Here is a 21,109-nt window from a genome sequence, read left to right on the forward strand (position 1 = left end):
CTATATTTGACTGAATCTTCCTTTCCTAATGTGAATGTTTTTGTTTTGAAGGCAATTGGTTGTGGTATTGTCGAAAGCATACTAAACTGGGTGAAGTTTAAGGCCCAAATCCAATTAAACAAGAAGTGTTCAGCTGTAAAACATAACAGAATCAAAGGAATCCCCAAACTTGATGATGCCAATGATGCAGGTACACATCTAACATTTTTTCAATGACAGCAGCATATCATGGGTGTTTTTCTCTTAATACTTATAAGGTTCAGCAGAATAGCTCTCTTAAAAAAAATTAATCAATTTCTTATTGAATATTTAGGTTATTTTAAACTTGTGGCTTTTTAAATAATACTGAGATGATTTTATAGAAAATACAGTGATCTGCCTAGCAAGTATTTATAATATAATATCAGATGAATATCCAACAACAGCATAAATATTATGAGGCATTAGTCTAAGACATTGAAATGTTAGGCCTGGGGGTAGTGGCACATGTCTTTAATCCCAGCACTCAGGAGGCAGAGACAGGCAAATCTCTGAGTTCGAGGCCAGCCTGGTCTACAGAGTGAGTTCCAGAACAGCCCAGGCTACACAGAGAAACCCTGTCTCTGGGGGGAAAAAAAGGTTACAATACTTCATTATTTTTATGGGGATATATTCCTAAAGCCTCGGTGAATTCCAGAAACCATGGATAATACCAACCTCTATTGTACCATATTTTTCTTATACTTAAGATAAAAGCACAGTGATTGCAGCTGATAGAAGAGTTAAGCCATGTGTGCTGTAATAATCGTGTCTTATTGTACTGCACTGGCCGTTATGAAGGAAGATTCTGGGAAATGTTATATCATGAATAAGTTCATACATGGTATTACACAGCCAGGCAGATCTCTACACTCAGGGCCGCCCTAGCTCATACCGTGTGTTCTAGGCCAGGCAGAGCTACATAGTGAAAGATGAATAATATAAGCATTGTGACATTACATTTATTTACTACATTAATAATTATTTGAATTTTCATCCAAGTACTGTGGGGCCAAGACAAATGATCTGGTAACTGAGAAGTCTGCTGAGTGACTAACGGACGACTAGTGTATGAGCACTTGGAGAAAGTAATGACTCATGTCCAGGCAGAATTGCAGGAACAGCCCTAATGAGATGTTATGTCTTGAACCTTTTAAAATTTGTATGTATGCTACAGCACATGTGCAGAGGTCAGAAGACAACTTTGCAAAAATGGTTTTTCTCCCCTTACCATGCAGGTCCCAGGTTGTCGAGTTTGGAAGCAAGGAGTATCTAGTGGGCTCTGTTTTAGGTTTTTTGAGACAGAATTGTATTATGTAACTCAGGCAGGTTTTGAATTCAGGATCTTATTCTCTAAAATTCTGGGCTTACAGTCACGAGCTGTCATAATTGGGTGTGAATTTTCTCTTGATATTCTCGGGCTATTGTTAATTGAAAATGTGGAAAGTAAAACCTTAAGGCCTAGAGAGATAGTTTAGCTTTAAAGAGCCTGTACTACTACTCTTGAAAGGACCCTCAGTGGGTTCCCAGTACTTATGTTGATGGCTCACAACTTTCTGTAACTCCAGCTCCAGGGGAATCCAGTGCCTCTGACTTCTGTGGGGACTCACACATATAAACCCTGACAGACATATAATTCAAAATAATAATAAAAAAATTTTTTGAAAGCAAACCATAGATAAGGTGCACTATTGTATTAATTTATTATGATTGTTAACTGGAAAAAATACGAATATGAGGGACCAGGGCTGGAGAGTTGGTTCAACAGTTAAGAATACTTGATACTCTTGCAGAGGATTCAAGTTCAGTTTCTGAACAACCAAATTGTGGCTCATAACCATCCACAATTCCAGTTTTAAAGATCCAGCACCATTTTCTGACCTCCATGTTACACATACATGCATTATTATACATATACACATATGTAATTGTTGAATCCACTTTACTTCTTCTTCTTCTTCTTTTTTTTTTTGGTTTTTCGAGACAGGGTTTCTCTGTGGAGCTCTGGCTGTCCTGGAACTCACTCTGTAGACCAGGCTGGCCTCGAACTCAGAAATCCACCTGCCTCTGCCTCCCAAGTGCTGGGATTAAAGGCATGCGCCACCACTACCCAGCAACACTTTACTTTTAAGATAATTTGTTATGCATTATTTTGCTTTATTATAGTTTATTGACAGTGTGTTTAAATGATTATGTTTGAAATTGAGTTAAATGTGCTAAAATTAATTTGTATGTTTTTATTTTAGGGAGCCGAAACTCTACTGAATGCACACTTATCCTGACTGAGGGAGACTCAGCCAAAACTCTGGCAGTTTCAGGCCTTGGGGTGGTTGGAAGAGACAAATATGGGGTGTTCCCTCTTAGAGGAAAAATGCTCAATGTACGAGAAGCTTCTCATAAACAGGTAGGTGATTACACTACTTTTAGAATCAGAACCTAGGGCCTAGAGTGTAACTCGGTGACACAACCCTTGTCTGGAATGCTCAAGGCCCTGTGTTTAATCCCCAGCACTGCAGAAGTGCTGGGGGCAAGGAATGGGCTCTCTATCTAGTTTATAGTGCAGGAGTCCATGCTTGTATTTTGTTTCCTCACTCACTGGCATCTTAACAGACCTGATTTATTAATGTGTAAAGTAATGATTCAAATTACTGAGGCTTATAAACACTCAAGCAGAGCCTATGATTTTATCTCTTTATTTTCAAACACATTTCAGATCATGGAAAATGCTGAAATTAACAATATCATCAAGATTGTGGGTCTTCAGTACAAGAAAAACTATGAAGATGAAGATTCATTGAAAACTCTTCGTTATGGGAAGATCATGATTATGACAGATCAGGTCAGATTTGTCAGATGTTTAAACTGGTGTCAAATGTGTGGGCTCAGCTGTTCACCTCCCACAGCCCACAGAATGGCTGGAACTGCAAGCAAGTCTTACTAGTACACTTATTTCCCTGTCATAAAAAGATACTACTAAAAGCTTTGCCCTTTATCTCTAGTAAATATCCAATCAGATATGCTAGCATCATCATATATCACATGTACAAGATAAGTAAGTTTAATTTGCATAGAAGAATTTTTGAGAAATTGCCCATCAGTGATAATTTTATTTCTAAACAGTTCTCTGTGCTTTGGCTTTTCAAATATTTATAGGACCAAGATGGTTCCCATATCAAAGGCTTGCTGATCAATTTTATCCATCACAATTGGCCATCTCTTCTGCGACATCGTTTTCTAGAAGAATTTATCACTCCCATTGTAAAGGTATAAATGTTTGAGGATGCAAAAAGACGCTATGGCCCATGCTCAATACTGGGTGTACCTGTGACTCTGGCTATGTTATGTACCCATACAATATGCAAAGCTATAGAGGTGTGATCTTTACCATAGGTGTCCAAAAACAAGCAAGAAGTGGCGTTCTATAGTCTTCCCGAGTTTGAAGAATGGAAGAGTACTACTCCAAATCATAAAAAATGGAAAGTCAAATACTACAAAGGTTTGTAATGAATCCCACATAGGAGTCCTCAGCTTTGTCATGTGAGGCTACACGGGGGAACTTACCTGCTGTGCTTGCTTTGTTTACTGCTACAGGTTTGGGCACCAGCACATCCAAGGAAGCTAAAGAATATTTTTCAGATATGAAACGACATCGTATTCAATTCAAATACTCTGGCCCTGAAGATGACGCTGCAATCAGCCTGGTGAGTTGGAGTCATACTGTACGTGTACACTCTGCCTTCAGGGGTCACTATCAGTGTGCTCAGTTACAGCAGCAAAACTCCCAGAGAAAAGTTTGTTATGAAATAAAATGTTTCTGGTAAGCATAGCCTAGTGACAAAATGAGATACTTTAGAAAATGAGACTTTTGATGTTTCTTTTGTATAGAAAAGATGGAACCAGTAAGTATCAGTGACATCTTTCCCACCTTCTAATTTGTAGGCCTTCAGTAAAAAACAAGTTGATGACCGAAAGGAATGGTTAACTAATTTCATGGAAGATAGAAGACAACGGAAGTTACTTGGCCTTCCTGATGTAAGAGTTTTAAATATATCTCATAAAATATGCTATTTAATTGACTTTACAATTGATGTTACACCAAATTAAAATTACTAAATAGTATTTTCAGTAAAAAGTTTGATGTAATAACTATAGTATATAATACTAGCCCAATGAGATTATGAAGGCAGTGAATTTTTTTTTTTTTTTTGTCAGACAGGGTTTCTCTGGGCAGCCCTGGCTGTCCTGGAATTTGCTTTGTAGACTAGGCTGGCTTTGAACTCACACAGGTCTACCTGTCTCTGCTTCCCGGTATTGGGATCAAAGGCAAGGCCACCGCCTGGCAATATAGTCTTTTTTTTTTTTTTTTTTTTTTGGTTTTTCGAGACAGGGTTTCTCTGTGTAGCCCTGGCTCTCCTGGAACTCACTCTGTAGACCAGGCTGGCCTTGAACTCAGAGATCCGCCTGCCTCTGCCTCCTGAGTGCTGGGATTAAAGGCGTGCTCCGCCACTGCCTGGCCTGGCAAGACATTTCTTATACGTTTATGCTGATGCTGCTATAAACATTTATCATTTAGTCTGTCACCTGTAAGTATGTGCCATTGTGTGTAGTATGAAGTATTTATTTGACAAGCAACCAGGCCAGGCTTGGGCTAGAAAATAAGTTTAAAAAAAAAAAAATGAAATTTTAAAGGGCTGGAGCTACAGCTGAGATTGAGTGCTTGGCCTTGTGTAGGAAGCCTTGAGTTTCATTCTCAGTACTACTCTCCTGAGACAAAAAAAAAGTTTAATGTCTTACACACTGCAATGTTAGGCAGCAGCAACCTCATGAACCTTTTTTTTTTTTTCTTTTTTGATTGTTTCATTGTTTTTCTGTTTGTCCCTGGCTGTTCTAAAACTTGCTCTGTAGACCAGGCAGGCCTTGAACTCACAGAGAAGAGATCTACTTGTCCTCTGCCTCCTGAGCACTGGGATTAAAGGAATGTGCCACCACTTTCCAGCTCACTTATTGTTTTTTGGGTGTTGTTGTTGTTGTTTAAATTATGGAATATTTATTATTACAATAAAGAATATATACAATATAAATAAGCAAATACAGTTAATTCATACAATATACTGAATAGAATTCAAATCAATTAAGACAGAAAAACAGGAGACATTTTGGTGATAGAATGTTCTCAATTACAAAAAGACAGAAGCATCAACTCAGGCTTCTCTCAGTTAATGCTTGATGTTTTGAGTATTTTATGGAGGAATTCACTTATATACACACAGCATTGAAACCAAGTTCTAACAAATCCTGCCAGCATTTTGAAAAGTTGTCAAAAGAATTCTCAAACAAATGAAGAAGGAAGAAATGTGTGGTTACAGGGATTCTAGTCTCTAATGAATGAAAAAAATTATGGACAGCTAGCTAAATGGGCAGATCTAGAGGAGACCTCAGACAGCCGACGGTAATTGACCCTTCTGTGGAACACTATGGCATTTAATGGTCTTGTAACAACACACCTATTGTTTTTCAAGCATTTAAGAAAAGATAGTTCTGACAAATGATAGTTCTGAATGTTTTTATTTTTGTATTAAGTGTTGTTAAAACCAGTAGTTTATTTTCAATCAGATCCTGTAATACTGTCTTTGATCCCTTAGGATTATTTGTATGGACAAAGCACTACTTACCTGACCTATAATGACTTCATAAACAAGGAACTTATCCTCTTTTCAAACTCTGATAATGAAAGATCTATCCCATCTATGGTCGATGGTAAGTGCCAATGGTTTAGTCTGGGTTTTTTTTTTTTTTTTTTGGTTTTTTTTTTTTGTTGTTGTTGTTCTTGTTTTTTTTATTTTCAAGACAGGGTTTCTCTGTGTAGCCCTGGCTGTCCTGGAAGTCACTCTGTAGACCAGGCTGGCCTCGAACTCAGAGATCCGCCTGCCTCTGCCTCCCAAGTGCTGGGATCAAAGGCGTGCGCCACCACCGCCCAGCTGGTTTAGTCTGTTTTTATCATAGAATGGTGACTGATGTCCAGAAAATGGTGAATTGAGAATGCTAATAATTGTTCTTTCATTTTAAAGGTTTGAAACCAGGTCAGAGAAAAGTTTTGTTTACTTGTTTCAAACGGAATGACAAGCGAGAAGTAAAGGTTGCCCAGTTAGCTGGGTCAGTGGCAGAAATGTCCTCTTATCACCATGGTGAGGTAAGCCCACAGTCTTTAACACTCCCAGAATGCCTTAGAGCAGAAATAATTGAAAGTTATTTTTGAAACACATTTGGTACAAGTGTACACTGCTATATCCGTAATAGGGAACAGCTTGGTAAAATCTTTCAAAATTAAAATATGATTACCCTTTAACTAGTAGTTCTGTTTCTAGAAATAATATTCCTATTGGGATATTTGTCTGCCAAGTTATGTTCATAGTTTTTTAGTATGATTTGATATTACGATATGATGTAAGTTTAGACACCTTGAAGTCTTATGTTTGGGTACCCTTTCTGCCATCTATTTTTCTTGGAAAGATCACTAAGCATCTAAACCTCACAGCCGTATAAGACTGTGTAACTTTATTGAAGTAGTGAAGACACACAGACACACATTTGTTTTCATCTTTGGATCAAAGTAACGATTGCTCTTTCCCTCACAGATGTCACTGATGATGACCATTATTAATTTGGCTCAGAATTTTGTGGGTAGCAATAATTTGAACCTTTTACAGCCCATTGGTCAGTTTGGTACCAGGCTGCATGGTGGCAAGGACTCAGCTAGTCCTAGGTACATCTTCACAATGCTCAGGTGAGTTTGCTTTTAGTGACTTGAAGCAATATGAAATCAAAGGATAAACCATTCAATGTTAAGACTAATCAGTTTTCAGCCTCAACTTCACCTTTGCAACGACACTTAGCAGTTGTCAACCACTGTGCACCCTAAACACTGGCCTATGAAAGGGCTCCTTCAACACACTTTTATCTCAAAAAAAAACCCCAAAAGACCCCTTCCAACCAAAAAAATGTATACATACACAAATCCTCCAAAACCACATCTGGGGTAAGATTGGCTTAGTCAGTAAAGTGCCTGCTGTACAAACATGTAGATATGAGTTCATACCCAGAATTCACATTTTTAAAGAAAATATCAGATATAAGGGCCAGAGAGATGCCACAGTATTTAAGAGCATTTTGCTGCTCTTCTAAGAATGCCCAGGTTCGATTCCCACCCTACACTTAGTGGCTCACAAATGTCTGTAACTCCAGTTCCAAGGGATCCGGTGCCCTCAACTGGCCTCCTTGGTCCTCTAGCCACACAGACACACACATGAATGTAAAACATGCATATTTAAAGATCTACCTGCCTCTAAAATGCTTTTTTTTTCCTTCTTAAAAAGTGGGTATAACGGCACACATTTGTAATCCTCACACTGGTAAAGTAGAACCAGGCAGGTTCCTGGGGATTTGCTAGGCAGCCAGCTAAGCCTAATTATGGAACCTCAAATTAGAGACACTGTCTCAAAAATCAGAAAACTGTGGATGGCTCCTGAGGAATGGCACCCAAAGTTGATCTCTGACCTTTATGTGCATGTATACATATAAACCACACAAAAGACGTTAAAGTGAAAGTTCATTATTTTATTCTTGTTGTTTGGCTTGTTTTGTTTGAAATCAGTTCTTACTATGTAGCTCTGGAACTCAGAGATCTGCCTGCCTCTGACTCCCAAGTGCTGGGAGTAAAGGCGTGCTGCCCTACTACACCCAGCAGCCTTTTTTTTTTTTAATCCTTTATTTTAATTGCCCTTATTAAAAAAACAACATGCTCTCCTTCTAATTGTTTAGGCTAAAAAACTTTGAAGTCACCCTGACTCTTTCTTAACCCTTTTTTCACTTTATAAGCACTCGCCTCGCTATTTTCCCAGTTAGTATCTCAGCAAACAAACATGACCAGATGAGAAAAGCTCCAGCCAGCGAGCGAGGACCTGAATTTTGACTCCCAAAACCCGTATAAAAGCTGGGTATGGTACTAGCACATGTCTGTAACTCCGGTGCTCTGGTGGCATTATGGAAGGTGGAGCCAGTAGATCCCGTAAGCTTGGGGTGGGGAGGTGACAATACAAGGTAAACTGCATCACAACAACAAACAACATAGACCCTGTCTCAAAAAGGTAGAAGGCAAGGACTGACATCCAGGGTTGTCCTTGCACCTCCACATGTGTGTCCATATTAACACTCCACTCACATACTACATATTACATACCCATATACTCAACATATATACACAGAAGAAAAAGAGATAGGACGGACTCATACTTCACCTAGGTGGAACTAACTCCTGAAGTAATGCATTAGTACCATCTTTCCATGGACACATGCCCATATTTCACATTTTGACACTCTTTCTGTTGTTTTGTAAGTTCTTACCCATGATAGCATTCTTTGTGTCCATACATGCATGTCTGAGCAACCTTGGGTGCCATCCACCCTTTTTTTTTTTTTTTTTGGTTTTTCGAGACAGGGTTTCTCTGCATAGTCCTGGCTGTCCTGGAACTCACTCTGTAGACCAGGCTGGCCTCGAACTCAGAAATCCGCCTGTCTCTGCCTCCCAAGTGCTGGGATTAAAGGCGTGCGCCACCACCGCCCGGACCCCTTTCTTTTTTTTAAGGCAACACCTCTCCTAGAACTTAGTGAGCTAGCCAGCCCAACCGTTTTCACTTGTCTAGCGCAAGGGTTATAACTGAATGTGGCTTGTTCTGGGGTGAGCACTCAGGTCCTTGTGCTAGCATATGGACTGAGCTGTCTACCCAGGCCCAGCACCCACTTTATTTGGTTTGGTTTTGATTTGAGATTTTTGAAGCAGTCTTAATATATATCCAAGATAAGCCTCAAACTCAGAATCCAGTACCAGGATTATAAACATGTTACTACAACACTCATTTCTTAGCACCCTAAGTAATTTATTGCTTCATTTTCCTTTTAGTACTCTGCCCTATGGAATACATGTTCATTTTCTGTCTACCTGTACTAAATCTTGAGCTTGAGAGGTTTGTGTTTGGTGTTGAAGCAAGGTCTCACTGTGTTCCCTAACTGGCTTAGAAGTCAGAGAGCTGCCTATCTTTGTCCACCGAGTACAGGTGTGTGCCACAATGCCCAACTGAGTGTGGAAGTGTCAGAGCCATTTTCTAAAGGATGTTCTTTGCTTTCTTTAGCCCTTTGGCTCGATTGTTGTTTCCAACAAAAGATGATTACACGTTACGGTTTCTATATGATGACAACCAGCGTGTTGAACCTGAATGGTACATTCCTATTATACCCATGGTGCTGATAAATGGTGCTGAGGGAATTGGTACTGGTTGGTCCTGCAAAATCCCCAACTTTGATGTTCGTGAAGTTGTAAATAATATCAGACGGCTGTTGGACGGAGAAGAGCCTCTGCCAATGGTAAGTGTTCTGGGTTAGAGAAGTTTCTCCTCAGGCTCAGTTGAGTAGATTGGACAGTAAGAGTGGGGCAAGTAGATTTGTTTGCTGAACATATTTATGATGTAATTTTTTGTTATTAATTTAGCTCCCAAGTTATAAGAATTTCAAAGGTACTATTGAAGAACTGGCTTCAAATCAGTATGTGATTAATGGCGAAGTAGCTATTCTGAATTCTACAACCATTGAAATCTCAGAGCTTCCCATCAGAACATGGACCCAGGTAAGTAACTATTGAGTTCTTGGTTTTTCGAGGAAAAGATATTTTTGCTGTTGACTGTTGAGAGACTCCTTACCAAAGTTTAATTGTATTTTGGTTTTTGTTCTTGTTTTTTAGACATATAAAGAACAGGTTCTAGAACCCATGTTGAATGGCACTGAGAAGACACCCTCTCTAATAACTGACTACAGGGAATACCATACAGATACCACTGTGAAGTTTGTCATAAAGATGACTGAAGAAAAATTGGCAGAGGCAGAGAGAGTCGGACTACACAAAGTCTTCAAACTCCAGACTAGTCTCACTTGCAACTCTATGGTATGTCTTATTCTGTAAGAGTTAATATTTCAAAATTGTTCTTATCATGATCCTAGCACTCGGGAGACAGATAGGGAGATCCCTATGAATTCCAAGATTATCCTGGGCTATGTAGTCAGACCCTGTGTCAAAAAGAAAGGCTAGCCGGGTGGTGGTGGTGCACACCTTTAATCCCAGCACTTGGGAGGCAGAGGCAGGCAGATTTCTGAGTTCGAGAGTTCGAGGCTAGCCTGGTCTACAGAGTGAGTTCCAGGACAGCCAAGGCTACACAGAGAAACCCTGTCTCAAAAAAACAAAAAAAAGAAAAAACAAAAAGAAAAAGAAAGGCTGGAGAGATGGCTCAACAGTTAAGAGCACTTAGTACTTGACCATTGGATCTGTGTTCAGTTCTCAGCACCCACATGGCAGTTTACAACTGTCTAACTCAGTCATAAGTGATTCAAGGTCCTCTTCTGGCCTCCAGGGGATAGTGCTAAAAGCACATGTTGCAGATATATGCAAGCAAACATCCATATACAAAAAAATTTTTTTAATATCAATTTTAAAGAGTATATCAGGCAACTTTTATGAGGGCTACCCAATTTATTTATTGGTCATAGCTTGAATGTTTCTTTTCTTTTCCAGGTGCTTTTTGACCATGTAGGTTGCTTAAAGAAATATGACACTGTGTTGGATATTCTAAGAGACTTCTTTGAGCTCAGGCTTAAATATTATGGATTAAGAAAAGAATGGCTTCTAGGAATGCTTGGTGCAGAATCTTCTAAACTGAATAATCAAGCTCGCTTTATATTAGAGAAAATAGATGGCAAAATAGTCATTGGTATGTAAATATCTACTAAATACCTAAATGCTTGAGATAGCTTTTCCTTGATTGTTTATTGTTATTTGAAAGACTTTATTGGTACTGGAGCTCATATACAGGGCCTTGTACTTGCTAAGTATGTATTTTGCATTAGCTTCATTCTCCTAAATTAAGCATCTAAAGAAATCAACACTCAGTTAAAGTTAATGTTTACACAGGAAGAAACTAGAGAACTAAAAAACCTTGAGTGGGACTGGGGTGTAGCTCTCACAGCTGTAGAATGCTTTCCTGATACTGACAGGATCCTAGGTCCAACCCCAGTACCTGCATCAACTTCATGTGATAGTGCATACTGTGATCCCAGCACTGGGGAGGGGGAAGCAGGAGAATCAAGGCCATCAAGCACATGAGACCTTGTCTGAGAAAAAACCTTGAATAACTAATTGATCATATGAAGAGACTGATCTGATCTTAGAATGAAGGAAGGTTATAAATGCCTTGTGACCACAGAAGACTGGCAACTGGCAAATCTTAGTGATGTTTGCCTTTTGTTTTATTGGAAATTACAGAAGCAATTAACAGGGTTTAAGTGAGTAGAAAAAGAGTCTTGACTGAATCTGGGTATGAAAAGGAGGATTAGAAGATGGAGCCCAGCCTGGCAGTGGTGGCGCACGCCTTTAATCCCAGCACTTGGGAGGCAGAGGCAGGCGAATTTCTGAGTTCGAGGCCAGCCTGGTCTACAGAGTGAGTTCCAGGACAGCCAGGGCTACACAGAGAAACCCTGTGAATTTGTGGCCTGCCAGGTCTACAGGCCAAGTTTTAATAATAACCTACGTCAAATTAAGTGATGGTTGGTAGTACTCCAAAACTATATTGCTAGTGATTTTTGACTGTCTTTCAAAGCATGATTGTCTGCAACAGACACTGGAAGAGGAGTACTAGAAAAGGGGAACAGACGTGCCCTGTGTGTCTGTAACTAAGGGAACCAAGCTGTGGGCAAACTGTCTTAAAGCCTAGCCAGTGAAGTGTTGAAGTGAAAGCCAGAAAACAGGATTGAGTCCCAGGCTCTTCAGAAGTGGAGACTTTTCATTCTCTTCTGAGAATTATGTAGATTACAGCCTCTTCTGTGGTCTGTCCTCTGATAATTTTACTGGCTTACAAAAATTTGTCTGATCTGGGCAAAAATAAAGGTAAAATATAGACAGTTGAATTTCCCCTTTTGCAGGGAGGAGGGTTGAGGTAGGGGAATTGTTGGTTTGTTTTTCATGACAGGGTTCTCTGTGTACCCTGACTGTCCTGGAACTCACTCTGTAGACCAGGCTGGCCTCGAACTCAGAGATCTGCCTCCCCCTGCCTCCTAAGTGAGTGCTGGGATTAAATGTGTGTACTGCCACCACCTGGCTCAGATTTTCCAGTTTTAATCTTTTGACTTACTGTAGAAATACCTTGTTGTTTTTCTAAATCTTACTCAAAGCTTATCTCTTTCTTTCTTTTTAAAAATAGAAAATAAACCTAAAAAAGAATTAATCAAAGTTCTGATTCAGAGAGGCTACGATTCCGATCCTGTGAAAGCCTGGAAGGAAGCTCAGCAAAAGGTAGTTTGTCGTTGCCACGTGTGAGCGAGCGCTGTGTGTTCATCCTACTTAGTTATCTCTTGCTATGACCCTCCTGCAGGCAGAGCGCCACACAGAATGAAAATGGGGGGAAAAGCTAGTTAAAAAATGTAAAATTTATTTTCTTGCATTTCTAGAGGTCACAAGAACAAAATGAAGGAACCTGTATGTTTGTATTTCATAGTCCACATTGAATTCACTCTTTAGGTCCCAGATGAAGAAGAAAATGAAGAAAGTGACAATGAAGCCAGCACCAGCGACTCTGCAGCAGAGTCTGGCCCAACCTTCAACTACCTTCTCGATATGCCCCTGTGGTATCTAACCAAGGAGAAGAAGGATGAACTGTGCAGACAAAGAGACGAGAAGGTAAGCTGCAGGCAGGAGGAATGTGCGGTGTTAATGTCGTTCTGGTGGGGAAAAGTAATTGTGTTCTGTTTAAAACACTCCTTGAACATACACACTAAACCCATTTTTTGGTAATCTTATGAAGGAACAAGAGCTCAACACATTAAAGAAAAAGAGTCCTTCGGATTTGTGGAAGGAAGACCTGGCTGTTTTTATTGAAGAATTGGAGGTTTGCATTTTATAATGCCTATATGAATATTTATAGCCTAGCAGCATGCCCTTTCTTATTCTACTTATAACTATGTATGTGGGGGGAGGGAGACTAAGTGCAGGTGCCCACAGAAACCAAAGGTGCCAGCCTCAGAGCTTTAGTTTCAGGCAGTTGTGAGTCACCCAGGGTGGGTGCTAAGACCCAAACTCGTGCTTGGCAAGAGCAGGAGGGGCTCTAACCACTGAGCCACCTGTCTAGCACAAAGACATATCTTTGTATCAAAGAAGTTCATGTTTGATAAAAGAAAATATATAGGAAGAGAAAGAATACATGAGAAAATAATGAAAAGACTGCATGTGGTAGCCACATAGACAAGACAGCAGACTAAGGCAGAGAGCCATCACAAGTCTGAGGAGCCTGGGCTACCTAGTGACTTCAAGACCAAACTAAACTATATACGTAGTAAGACTGTCAAAAAACAGGGATTAGGATATAATATTATAGAGCACTTCCCATATACATATAAACCTTTGCCCTCTATGCTTAGCACTTCTAATAACAGCATATGGCAGGGTGAGCATAAAACAACCCTGGCTGGGGTAGCACACACCTTTAGTCCCAGCACTCAGGAGGGAGACACAGGCAGATCTCTTGTATCCAGCCTAGTGTACAGAGTAAGTTTGAGGATAGCCAGGGCTACACAGAGAACCTGTCTGGGGAGGAGGGGGAACCACACAGTAGGCAGGGTATGGTACACACAGGGACTTGGAGGCCATCCTGAACAACACGCGAACACAAGCAGAGAGGGCAGCAGTCAAGATGGCTCAGCCCGTACAGGCTGGCAATGACAGTTCAATCCCAGAGCCCAGGTAAGAGGTAGAGAGAAGCCACTTCACATGACCACGTACACACATCCATCTAGTAATGGTAATATGCTTTTAAAGAGAAAAGAAAAACGTGGATTATTAAATAATAGCATGAAGCAAATGATGGTAAGAAATAAACTAAAATTAATATTTTTACAAAAGAAAGCGCTGGGGTTAATTCACTTTTAGGGGTGGCCCCTTAGTTTCAGAATGTCCTTTGTTGCTTAAACGCCCTAAAAACACTTAGTTTCTGGGTATTACACATGTATGTGTACGGTTTACTTTATAGCACAGCTCCCTCTGTTTCAGAAAGATTAAGTGAGAAATTAGACAGAGGCACTCCATTCTGATTCTGCCTTTTCAAAGTAAGCTCATATTGTACCTTCACTAAGGCTGATCACCAAATTGCCTAAAGTTGTAAAATTCTAAAGTTTGCTCAAGTGTTGCTTTTTAGGTATTGTGTTTCCTCCATTACACATTTGTTCTCACTCTTTTCTTTCTTTCATAGGTTGTTGAAGCCAAGGAAAAACAGGATGAGCAAGTAGGACTTTCTGGAAAGGGGGGGAAAGCAAAAGGGAAGAAAGCGCAGATGTCTGAAGTCTTGCCTTCTCCCCGAGGAAAGAGAGTTATTCCCCAGGTGACTGTGGAGATGAAAGCTGAGGCCGAGAAGAAAATTAGGAAGAAAATTAAGGTAATACTTTAAGCAAATTTCTCTTTAGAAATCAAACAAATTACCAGTCAGATGGCTCAGGTACAGGTTTGAATGACCAGATTTCAGTCCCTGGACCACATGATGAAAGAAGAGAACTGACCTCTGACCATAAATAAGTATAATTTCCATTTTTTAATGGAGAAAATTATATCTAAATTTCTAACCCTATTGTTTGAAATTAATCCTATATCAACTAGCTTTCTCTCTTAAAGCATCTAATTTTTTTTAATCCTTAATTAAATCTCTTAACATTTTATTTCTATGGATATTTGTCTGTACCACATTCAGTGTCCACAGAAACGAGAAGACATTGGATCCCCTGGAACTGGAGTTACAGACAGTTGTTAATATATGGGTGCTGGGGACTGAACCCTGGTCCTCTGGAAGAGCAGCCAGTGATCTTAACCACTGAGTCATCTCTCTGGCTCTTTAATTAAGACTTTTCTTTGTTTGGTTTGGTTTGTTTCCAGACAGAGTCTCACTGTATAGCTCTGGCTGTCCTGGAGCTTACTATATAGACCAGACTGGTCTTGAACTCTGACCCCCAAGTGCTGGGATTGAAAGCTGGCTTATTGCGCTGGAAAGATGGCTCAGCAGTTAAGAGCACTGACTGCTCTTTCAGAGGTCCTGAGTTCAATTCCCAACAACTACATGGTGGCTCACAGCCATCTGTAATGGTATCTGATTCCTTCTTCTGGTGTGTCTGAAGACACCTATAGTATACTGGTATACATAAAATAAGTCTTTACAAAAAAAAAAAAAAAAAAAAGCTGGCTTATTTTAGATTGCTTAGATTGCTTAACCAAAACCCAAAGAGAAATATATTTTTTCACACTGTATTTGTGTCTACCTATGTACGTGAATATTTGACTTTATTATTCCAAATCATAAGACAGAAGTGAGTGGTTTTGTCTTGCTGAGTGTTGTTATTTCTTACATGTTGCTGTCTTTTAGAGTGAAAACGTAGAGGGTACACCTGCTGAGGATGGTGGGGAACCAGGAAGCCTACAGCAACGGTTAGAGAAGAAGCAGAAGAGAGCGGCAGGTACTGCAGTGCTGGGCAGGATGATATAACTCACGGTCACGTTGTTAATATAGTCTACATAGTCAGTCAGTGTTTCTGTACAGTTGAACTACGTACTGTAAAGGAAGGTGGCACATGAATTATATTTTGACCTTGTGTTGCCCTTGATGTTTGACTTGTTTTAGAAGAGACTCATATGCCGGGCGGTGGTGGCGCACGCCTTTAATCCCAGCACTTGGGAGGCAGAGACAGGCGGATTTCTGAGTTCGAGGCCAGCCTGGTCTACAGAGTGAGTTCCAGGACAGCCAGGGCTATACAGAGAAACCCTGTCTCGAAAAACACAAAACAAAACAAAACAAGAAGAGACTCATATAATATAGTTACAAATTTAGTGACTTTAATGCCTTAGTTGGAATCTAAAATAGCTCCCACCCCCTTTCCAGGAAATCCTGCCTGTTTTTCCTTGGCTTCAACAGCCTACAGAAGAGAGGTGTGAGAGCAAATTCATTTGTAACTGTTAAGGTGTTATAGCTCCTGAAACTGCCTTTACTATCTGTGAGCAAACATAGGTGACAGAAAGAGCAAGGATTAACTCTTAGAGGGGCTGGAGAGATGGCTCAGCAGTTAAGAGCACTGACTACTCTTCCAGAGGTCCTGAGTTCAATCCCCAGCAACCACGTGGTGGCTCACAGCCATCTGTAATGGGATCTGATGCCCTCTTCCGGTGTGTCTGAAGACAGCTACAGTGTACTCATATACATAAAATTAAAAAATCAAAAAATTCCTAGTGACCCCCAGACCTCAGCTCAGACATTTATTTCTCAGGGAACTTTGATGTTTAGACATTTGTGTCACATTTACTATAAATACATCATATACTTGTTGGATTAAATAAGCAAACTCTATACTCTATAGGAACAGGAAATGCATCTATTTCTACTCATGCTTGTACCTTCAGTCCCATTACAGTATGTAGGTAATGATGAAGAAACCAGAGTATATCAATATAGTTAGTTTCTGGTCCAGTGGAGAAGTGGCTTAGCGTGTACAGGACCTTGCCATTAAGACTAACAAACCTGAATTTAATTCCGCTGACCCATATGGGAGAGAGAGATCCAACTCCCTTAAGCTGTCCTCTGACCTCCACTCAGTGCACACACAAACACAAATAATGTGATCATATAAAATTTTTCTAAAGAGTAAATTCCTGTCTCCCTTTTAGGTACCATGGCAAAGAAGCAAACTACACTGCCATTTAAGCCTATCAAAAAAGGGAAAAAGAAAAACCCCTGGTCTGACTCTGATTCTGAGTCAGATATGAGCAGTAACGAAAGTCAGTTTGACGTCCCTCCACGAGTAAAAGAGACAAGAAGTGCTGCAGGTAAGGAAAACTACAGAAGACCATGCTAGCATGCTGTAAGATTTGGGTGGCCATTGGGCAGTAGTGGTGTATTCCTTTAATCCCAGCACTTGGGAGGCAGAGACAGGAAGACACCACCAAAAAAAGGCACTGGTTGCTCTTCCAGACTACCTTGGTTCCATTCCCAGCACCCACATGGCAGCTCACTACCAACTGTATCTCCAGTCCTGGGGATCTAATTCTCTCTCTTCTGACCTCCACTGGAGTCAGGCATCCATATAGTACACAGACATACATGCAGGCAAAACACTCATATACATAAAATCAAATGAGTGCTATCAGAATATGCACACACACAGAGTGACTAGCCTGTGCTTAATGTCCGCATCCTCTTTGCTTATTCGTGTATGTATTCAACAGCAAAAGCCAAGTTCACAGTGGACTTAGACTCTGATGAAGATTTCTCAGGTTTGGATGAAAAGAATGAGGATGAAGATTTCCTCCCATTAGATGCCACTCCACCTAAGACCAGAATCCCCCCAAAGTAAGAACTTTATCTACTGTAGAGTCAGTCGCGGCTATTTGGATAGTCATTGGTCTATTTATTGATTTATTTATTGTTGATGTTTTACACATGTGGAGTTGTTCGACGGGATGTCTGAGTGGTTTTATTTTGTTCTTTTAGAAATACTAAAAAAGCACTGAAGCCACAGAAAAGCTCCATGTCGGGTATGTATGTAGATAAAGTTAGTAGGTGCTTGGGAGATGCCCAGTCAGTCAGGTGTGCTACACACGTGTGAGGACCTGAGCTCAGCCCACAGCACCCGCATAAACCCAGAAACCTTAGCACACAGGACTTAGAGGCAAGTTTGCAAATTCAAAGCCAACCTGTGCAAAGCTCTGTGCCCCAGAAAGTAAAAAATTTAAATTCAACTAAGTTCTAAGATTATTTAAAATAGTCGAGAAAGTTACAATGGGAATGCATATCAGGGACAGAGCAGCAGTGGAATCTTTAGATTGCTATCATGACCGACCGTTTTCCTTTCTGTTTGATGTAGTTGATCTTGAAAGTGATGTTAAGGACAGTGTGCCAGCTTCCCCAGGTGCTCCTGCTGCTGACTTCCCAGCTGACACTGAACACTTAAAGCCAGCCTCCAAACGGACTGTGGGAGTGAAGAAGACAGCAACCAAAAGTAAGCCTGGAAATCACTAGGACTGACTGACTGACTTTTCCAAGTCAATCTTAAGTTTTTATTCTGAAAAATGTCTGTAGATCATGAAGTAAAACATCCAAATGAGAGTGGTATCTTTTACATCTTTATTTTAAAATAAAATACAAAAAACTAGTGGGTGCTGGAGGGACAGCTCGGTGGATAGGAGCAGAGTTTAAAGTCAGCACGTTACTTAGGTTTCAGACATTCTCTAGCTCATTTCTGTGAATAAGGAAATCGTGTATGCGCTGCTGGAAGTAATCCAGATAAGATAACTTAGAAGTCAAGGCATGGGTCTTGGTTGGTAGATTGCTGGCCTAGAGTCTCTGAAGACTTGGGATGGTTCTCCAGCACAGCATAAACCAGGCGTAGTGGTATGTGACTGTAATTACAGCACTGGGGCAGGGAAACAGAGCTCACAGTGAGAAAACTCACCAGAGAAGATGATGACTAATACCCATGCTGACTTACAGGTCAGTCTTTAATCTCCACTGCTGGTACCAAGAAGAGAGCTGCACCAAAAGGAACCAAATCAGACTCAGCCTTGAGTGCTCACGTCCCTGAAAAGCCTGCCCCTGCCAAAGCCAAGAACAGTCGCAAAAGGAAGCCATCTACTGATAGCTCTGATTCTGATTTTGAGAAAGCAATTTCTAAAGGTGCCACGAGGAAGGTATTTATCACTGCTTACCTCATGTGCTCTACATACTTTGAAACATCCAACTTAGGTTTTGCTCTTAATTTTGAATATTTTTAAGGTAGTAAATTTAAACTTCAGAATTCATTCCTTTGCACCATGTGTAATTTCACTGTAGGAGAGTTTAATCTGTCAGTCTATGGAACACTTGCTTTGGACCTTTCTCTTACTACTTAGAAGAAAGTGGAGAGAACTCTGGAGCCATATGGAACTACCCCTTTGCATTAACAGTATGTAAATTATGTGGATTTTCTCTTTTTAGAAACCCAAGGGAGAGGAGCAGGATTTCCATGTGGACTTAGAAGCCACCGAGGCTCCTCGAGCAAAATCTGGACGAGTAAGGAAGACAATTAAGTACCTGGAGGAGTCGGATGACGAGGACGACCTCTTCTGAGGTGTGAGAGACATTGTTTTAGGAATGGTTTTACTGAGCCAGGCTAGTTTTAAAGTTCTTCCTCTGAATTTAATTTGGGGAAGACCCTTTTTTTTTTTTTTTAAAGAGTATCCAAGTGAGAGGGCTCATGTGGCCCTCAGCTTTGTTCTCAGCATACTGTCAGAAGTGACAGTTTCATGGACATCGGTTTCTTCTCTGATTTGTCTGTTTTATATCTGTTTTCTTTGGTCTCTAAAACTCTGGCTTGAAATTTTTTTGGATTCCACAGAAATATATGCTCACTTAAGCACAATAGTATTTATCAATCATCTATTAAACTAAAGTGGAAATGTTTTCAAAAGCACTTCTGCCTCCTTTCCTGTGCCCACTAACTGTGGGATAACGTGGTCCTTGTTTTCAACTTTATAGTTAGAATTTGGTCATATAGAACTGGTTAGTTCTAGTGCAGATACGTGATGAATTTTTGTTTAAGCCATGAGAAATTTCTTACAACCTTTGGACATCATCAGAGGCTGGAGAAAGTCACCTTGACTGTGTCTTTATGACTCAGCACAAGCAGCAAGGTGCAGAAAATTAGGCCAGTTGTGTGAAGTCCTGAATTTCCTCGGGAAAGCCTCCCTTCCTGGGAGGAGGCAGGACTGCTCACGTTACATGTCCACGCCCAGCCAGCAAGTGTGATCCATTGCAGATCTCCACAATTCCAACTTGTGAACACCGAGACCTTCTGTGCTATTGTCTGTTACTGAAGTGCTGTTATCAATGTCTTTTGTAAATATTTAATATGTCTGTCTATTCAACTTAATTCCGACTATTTTATACTTTAATAAATGTTCTAAACATTGCAAGCCATCCATTTCTTCTTTTTAACCCATCTTACATCGTCTCCTACAGTCAAGACTTATTACAGCCATATTCTGCTAACTAAGACAGTCGGCCTTTGGCAGTGAAATATCCAAAAGAAAGGCACTGTGACCTAGATGGGTCCAGTTTTACTTAGAATCTTTTTTTTTTTTTAAGATTTATTTATTCATTTCATGTATATGAGTACACTGTCACTGTCTTCAGCCACACCAGAAGTGGGCATCGGATCCCATTACAGATGGTTGTGAGCCACCATGTGGTGCTGGGAATTGAACTCAGGACCTCTGGAAGAGCAGTCAGTGCTCTTAACTGCTGAGCCATCTCTCCAGCCCTTTACTTAGAATCTTATACATGGCTGCTGAAGTGTCCGTGTCCTCTATATTCAGGGAGTTGTATCATACTAGGACTGTAGACCCATTGGTAGCGTTCTAAGTGTGCATGAGTCCCTGGATTCAGTCCCCAGCACTGCATAGACAATGGTATGGTAGCATCCACCTGTAATCCCAGCACGAGAGAAGGAGAAGCAACAGGTTCAGGAGTTCAAGGCCATATTCTCCTCTAAGTTTGGGCTGTGTGTGTGTGTATGTGTGTGTTTTCAAGACAGGGTTTCTCTGTGTAATCCTACCTATCCTGGAACTAGTACTGTAGACCAGGTTAGCCTCAAACTCAACTTCCACCAGCCTCTGGGTCCCAAGTGCTGGGATTAAAGTCATGTGCTAGACCACCTTGGGATACATGAGACTCAAAAAAAAAAAAAAAGCACATATCTTTAAAAGGATGTCTACTTTAGCCATTTTGATAGCTTAGTCAACTGCTTGATGGAATCAGTAAAGTATTGGAGGAACTGCTTAATCACTGTAGATAAAATAGTGAAGCCAATTCCTTTCTTAATATATTACACAAAATTCAGCCCAAATAAAAGTCTTATTTTTTATGCTAGGTTTCAAGTCTGGAGCCTGGTGTATATTCTGAATATTGTACCAAAGCTACCACCTACCCAAGACCAA

General features: G+C 40.4%; 1 protein-coding gene across 1 annotated transcript in view; it reads left to right on the forward strand.

Annotated features, from left to right (window-relative positions):
• The window catches only part of Top2a (DNA topoisomerase II alpha), a 29,666-nt gene extending 10,387 nt beyond the window's left edge, over positions 1-19,279 (forward strand). Inside the window, exons 11-35 of the mRNA XM_028755022.1 lie at positions 52-190; positions 2,265-2,422; positions 2,732-2,857; positions 3,172-3,282; positions 3,409-3,514; positions 3,610-3,719; positions 3,958-4,050; positions 5,661-5,775; positions 6,087-6,208; positions 6,654-6,802; positions 9,204-9,435; positions 9,560-9,694; positions 9,809-10,009; positions 10,634-10,829; positions 12,315-12,406; positions 12,632-12,790; positions 12,915-12,998; positions 14,355-14,537; positions 15,513-15,603; positions 16,805-16,963; positions 17,363-17,486; positions 17,628-17,671; positions 18,001-18,135; positions 18,627-18,823; positions 19,110-19,279. Coding sequence (XP_028610855.1) covers positions 52-190; positions 2,265-2,422; positions 2,732-2,857; positions 3,172-3,282; positions 3,409-3,514; positions 3,610-3,719; positions 3,958-4,050; positions 5,661-5,775; positions 6,087-6,208; positions 6,654-6,802; positions 9,204-9,435; positions 9,560-9,694; positions 9,809-10,009; positions 10,634-10,829; positions 12,315-12,406; positions 12,632-12,790; positions 12,915-12,998; positions 14,355-14,537; positions 15,513-15,603; positions 16,805-16,963; positions 17,363-17,486; positions 17,628-17,671; positions 18,001-18,135; positions 18,627-18,823; positions 19,110-19,241 — 3,393 coding nt within the window. The 3' untranslated portion in view covers positions 19,242-19,279. The remainder of the gene's footprint in view (positions 1-51; positions 191-2,264; positions 2,423-2,731; positions 2,858-3,171; positions 3,283-3,408; positions 3,515-3,609; positions 3,720-3,957; positions 4,051-5,660; positions 5,776-6,086; positions 6,209-6,653; positions 6,803-9,203; positions 9,436-9,559; positions 9,695-9,808; positions 10,010-10,633; positions 10,830-12,314; positions 12,407-12,631; positions 12,791-12,914; positions 12,999-14,354; positions 14,538-15,512; positions 15,604-16,804; positions 16,964-17,362; positions 17,487-17,627; positions 17,672-18,000; positions 18,136-18,626; positions 18,824-19,109) is intronic.
• Positions 19,280-21,109: the final 1,830 nt, after the last annotated feature.

The sequence above is a fragment of the Grammomys surdaster genome, unplaced genomic scaffold, assembly GCF_004785775.1.
Source record: "Grammomys surdaster isolate TR1022 unplaced genomic scaffold, NIH_TR_1.0 126048, whole genome shotgun sequence".
In the NCBI taxonomy this organism is placed as follows: domain Eukaryota; kingdom Metazoa; phylum Chordata; class Mammalia; order Rodentia; family Muridae; genus Grammomys; species Grammomys surdaster.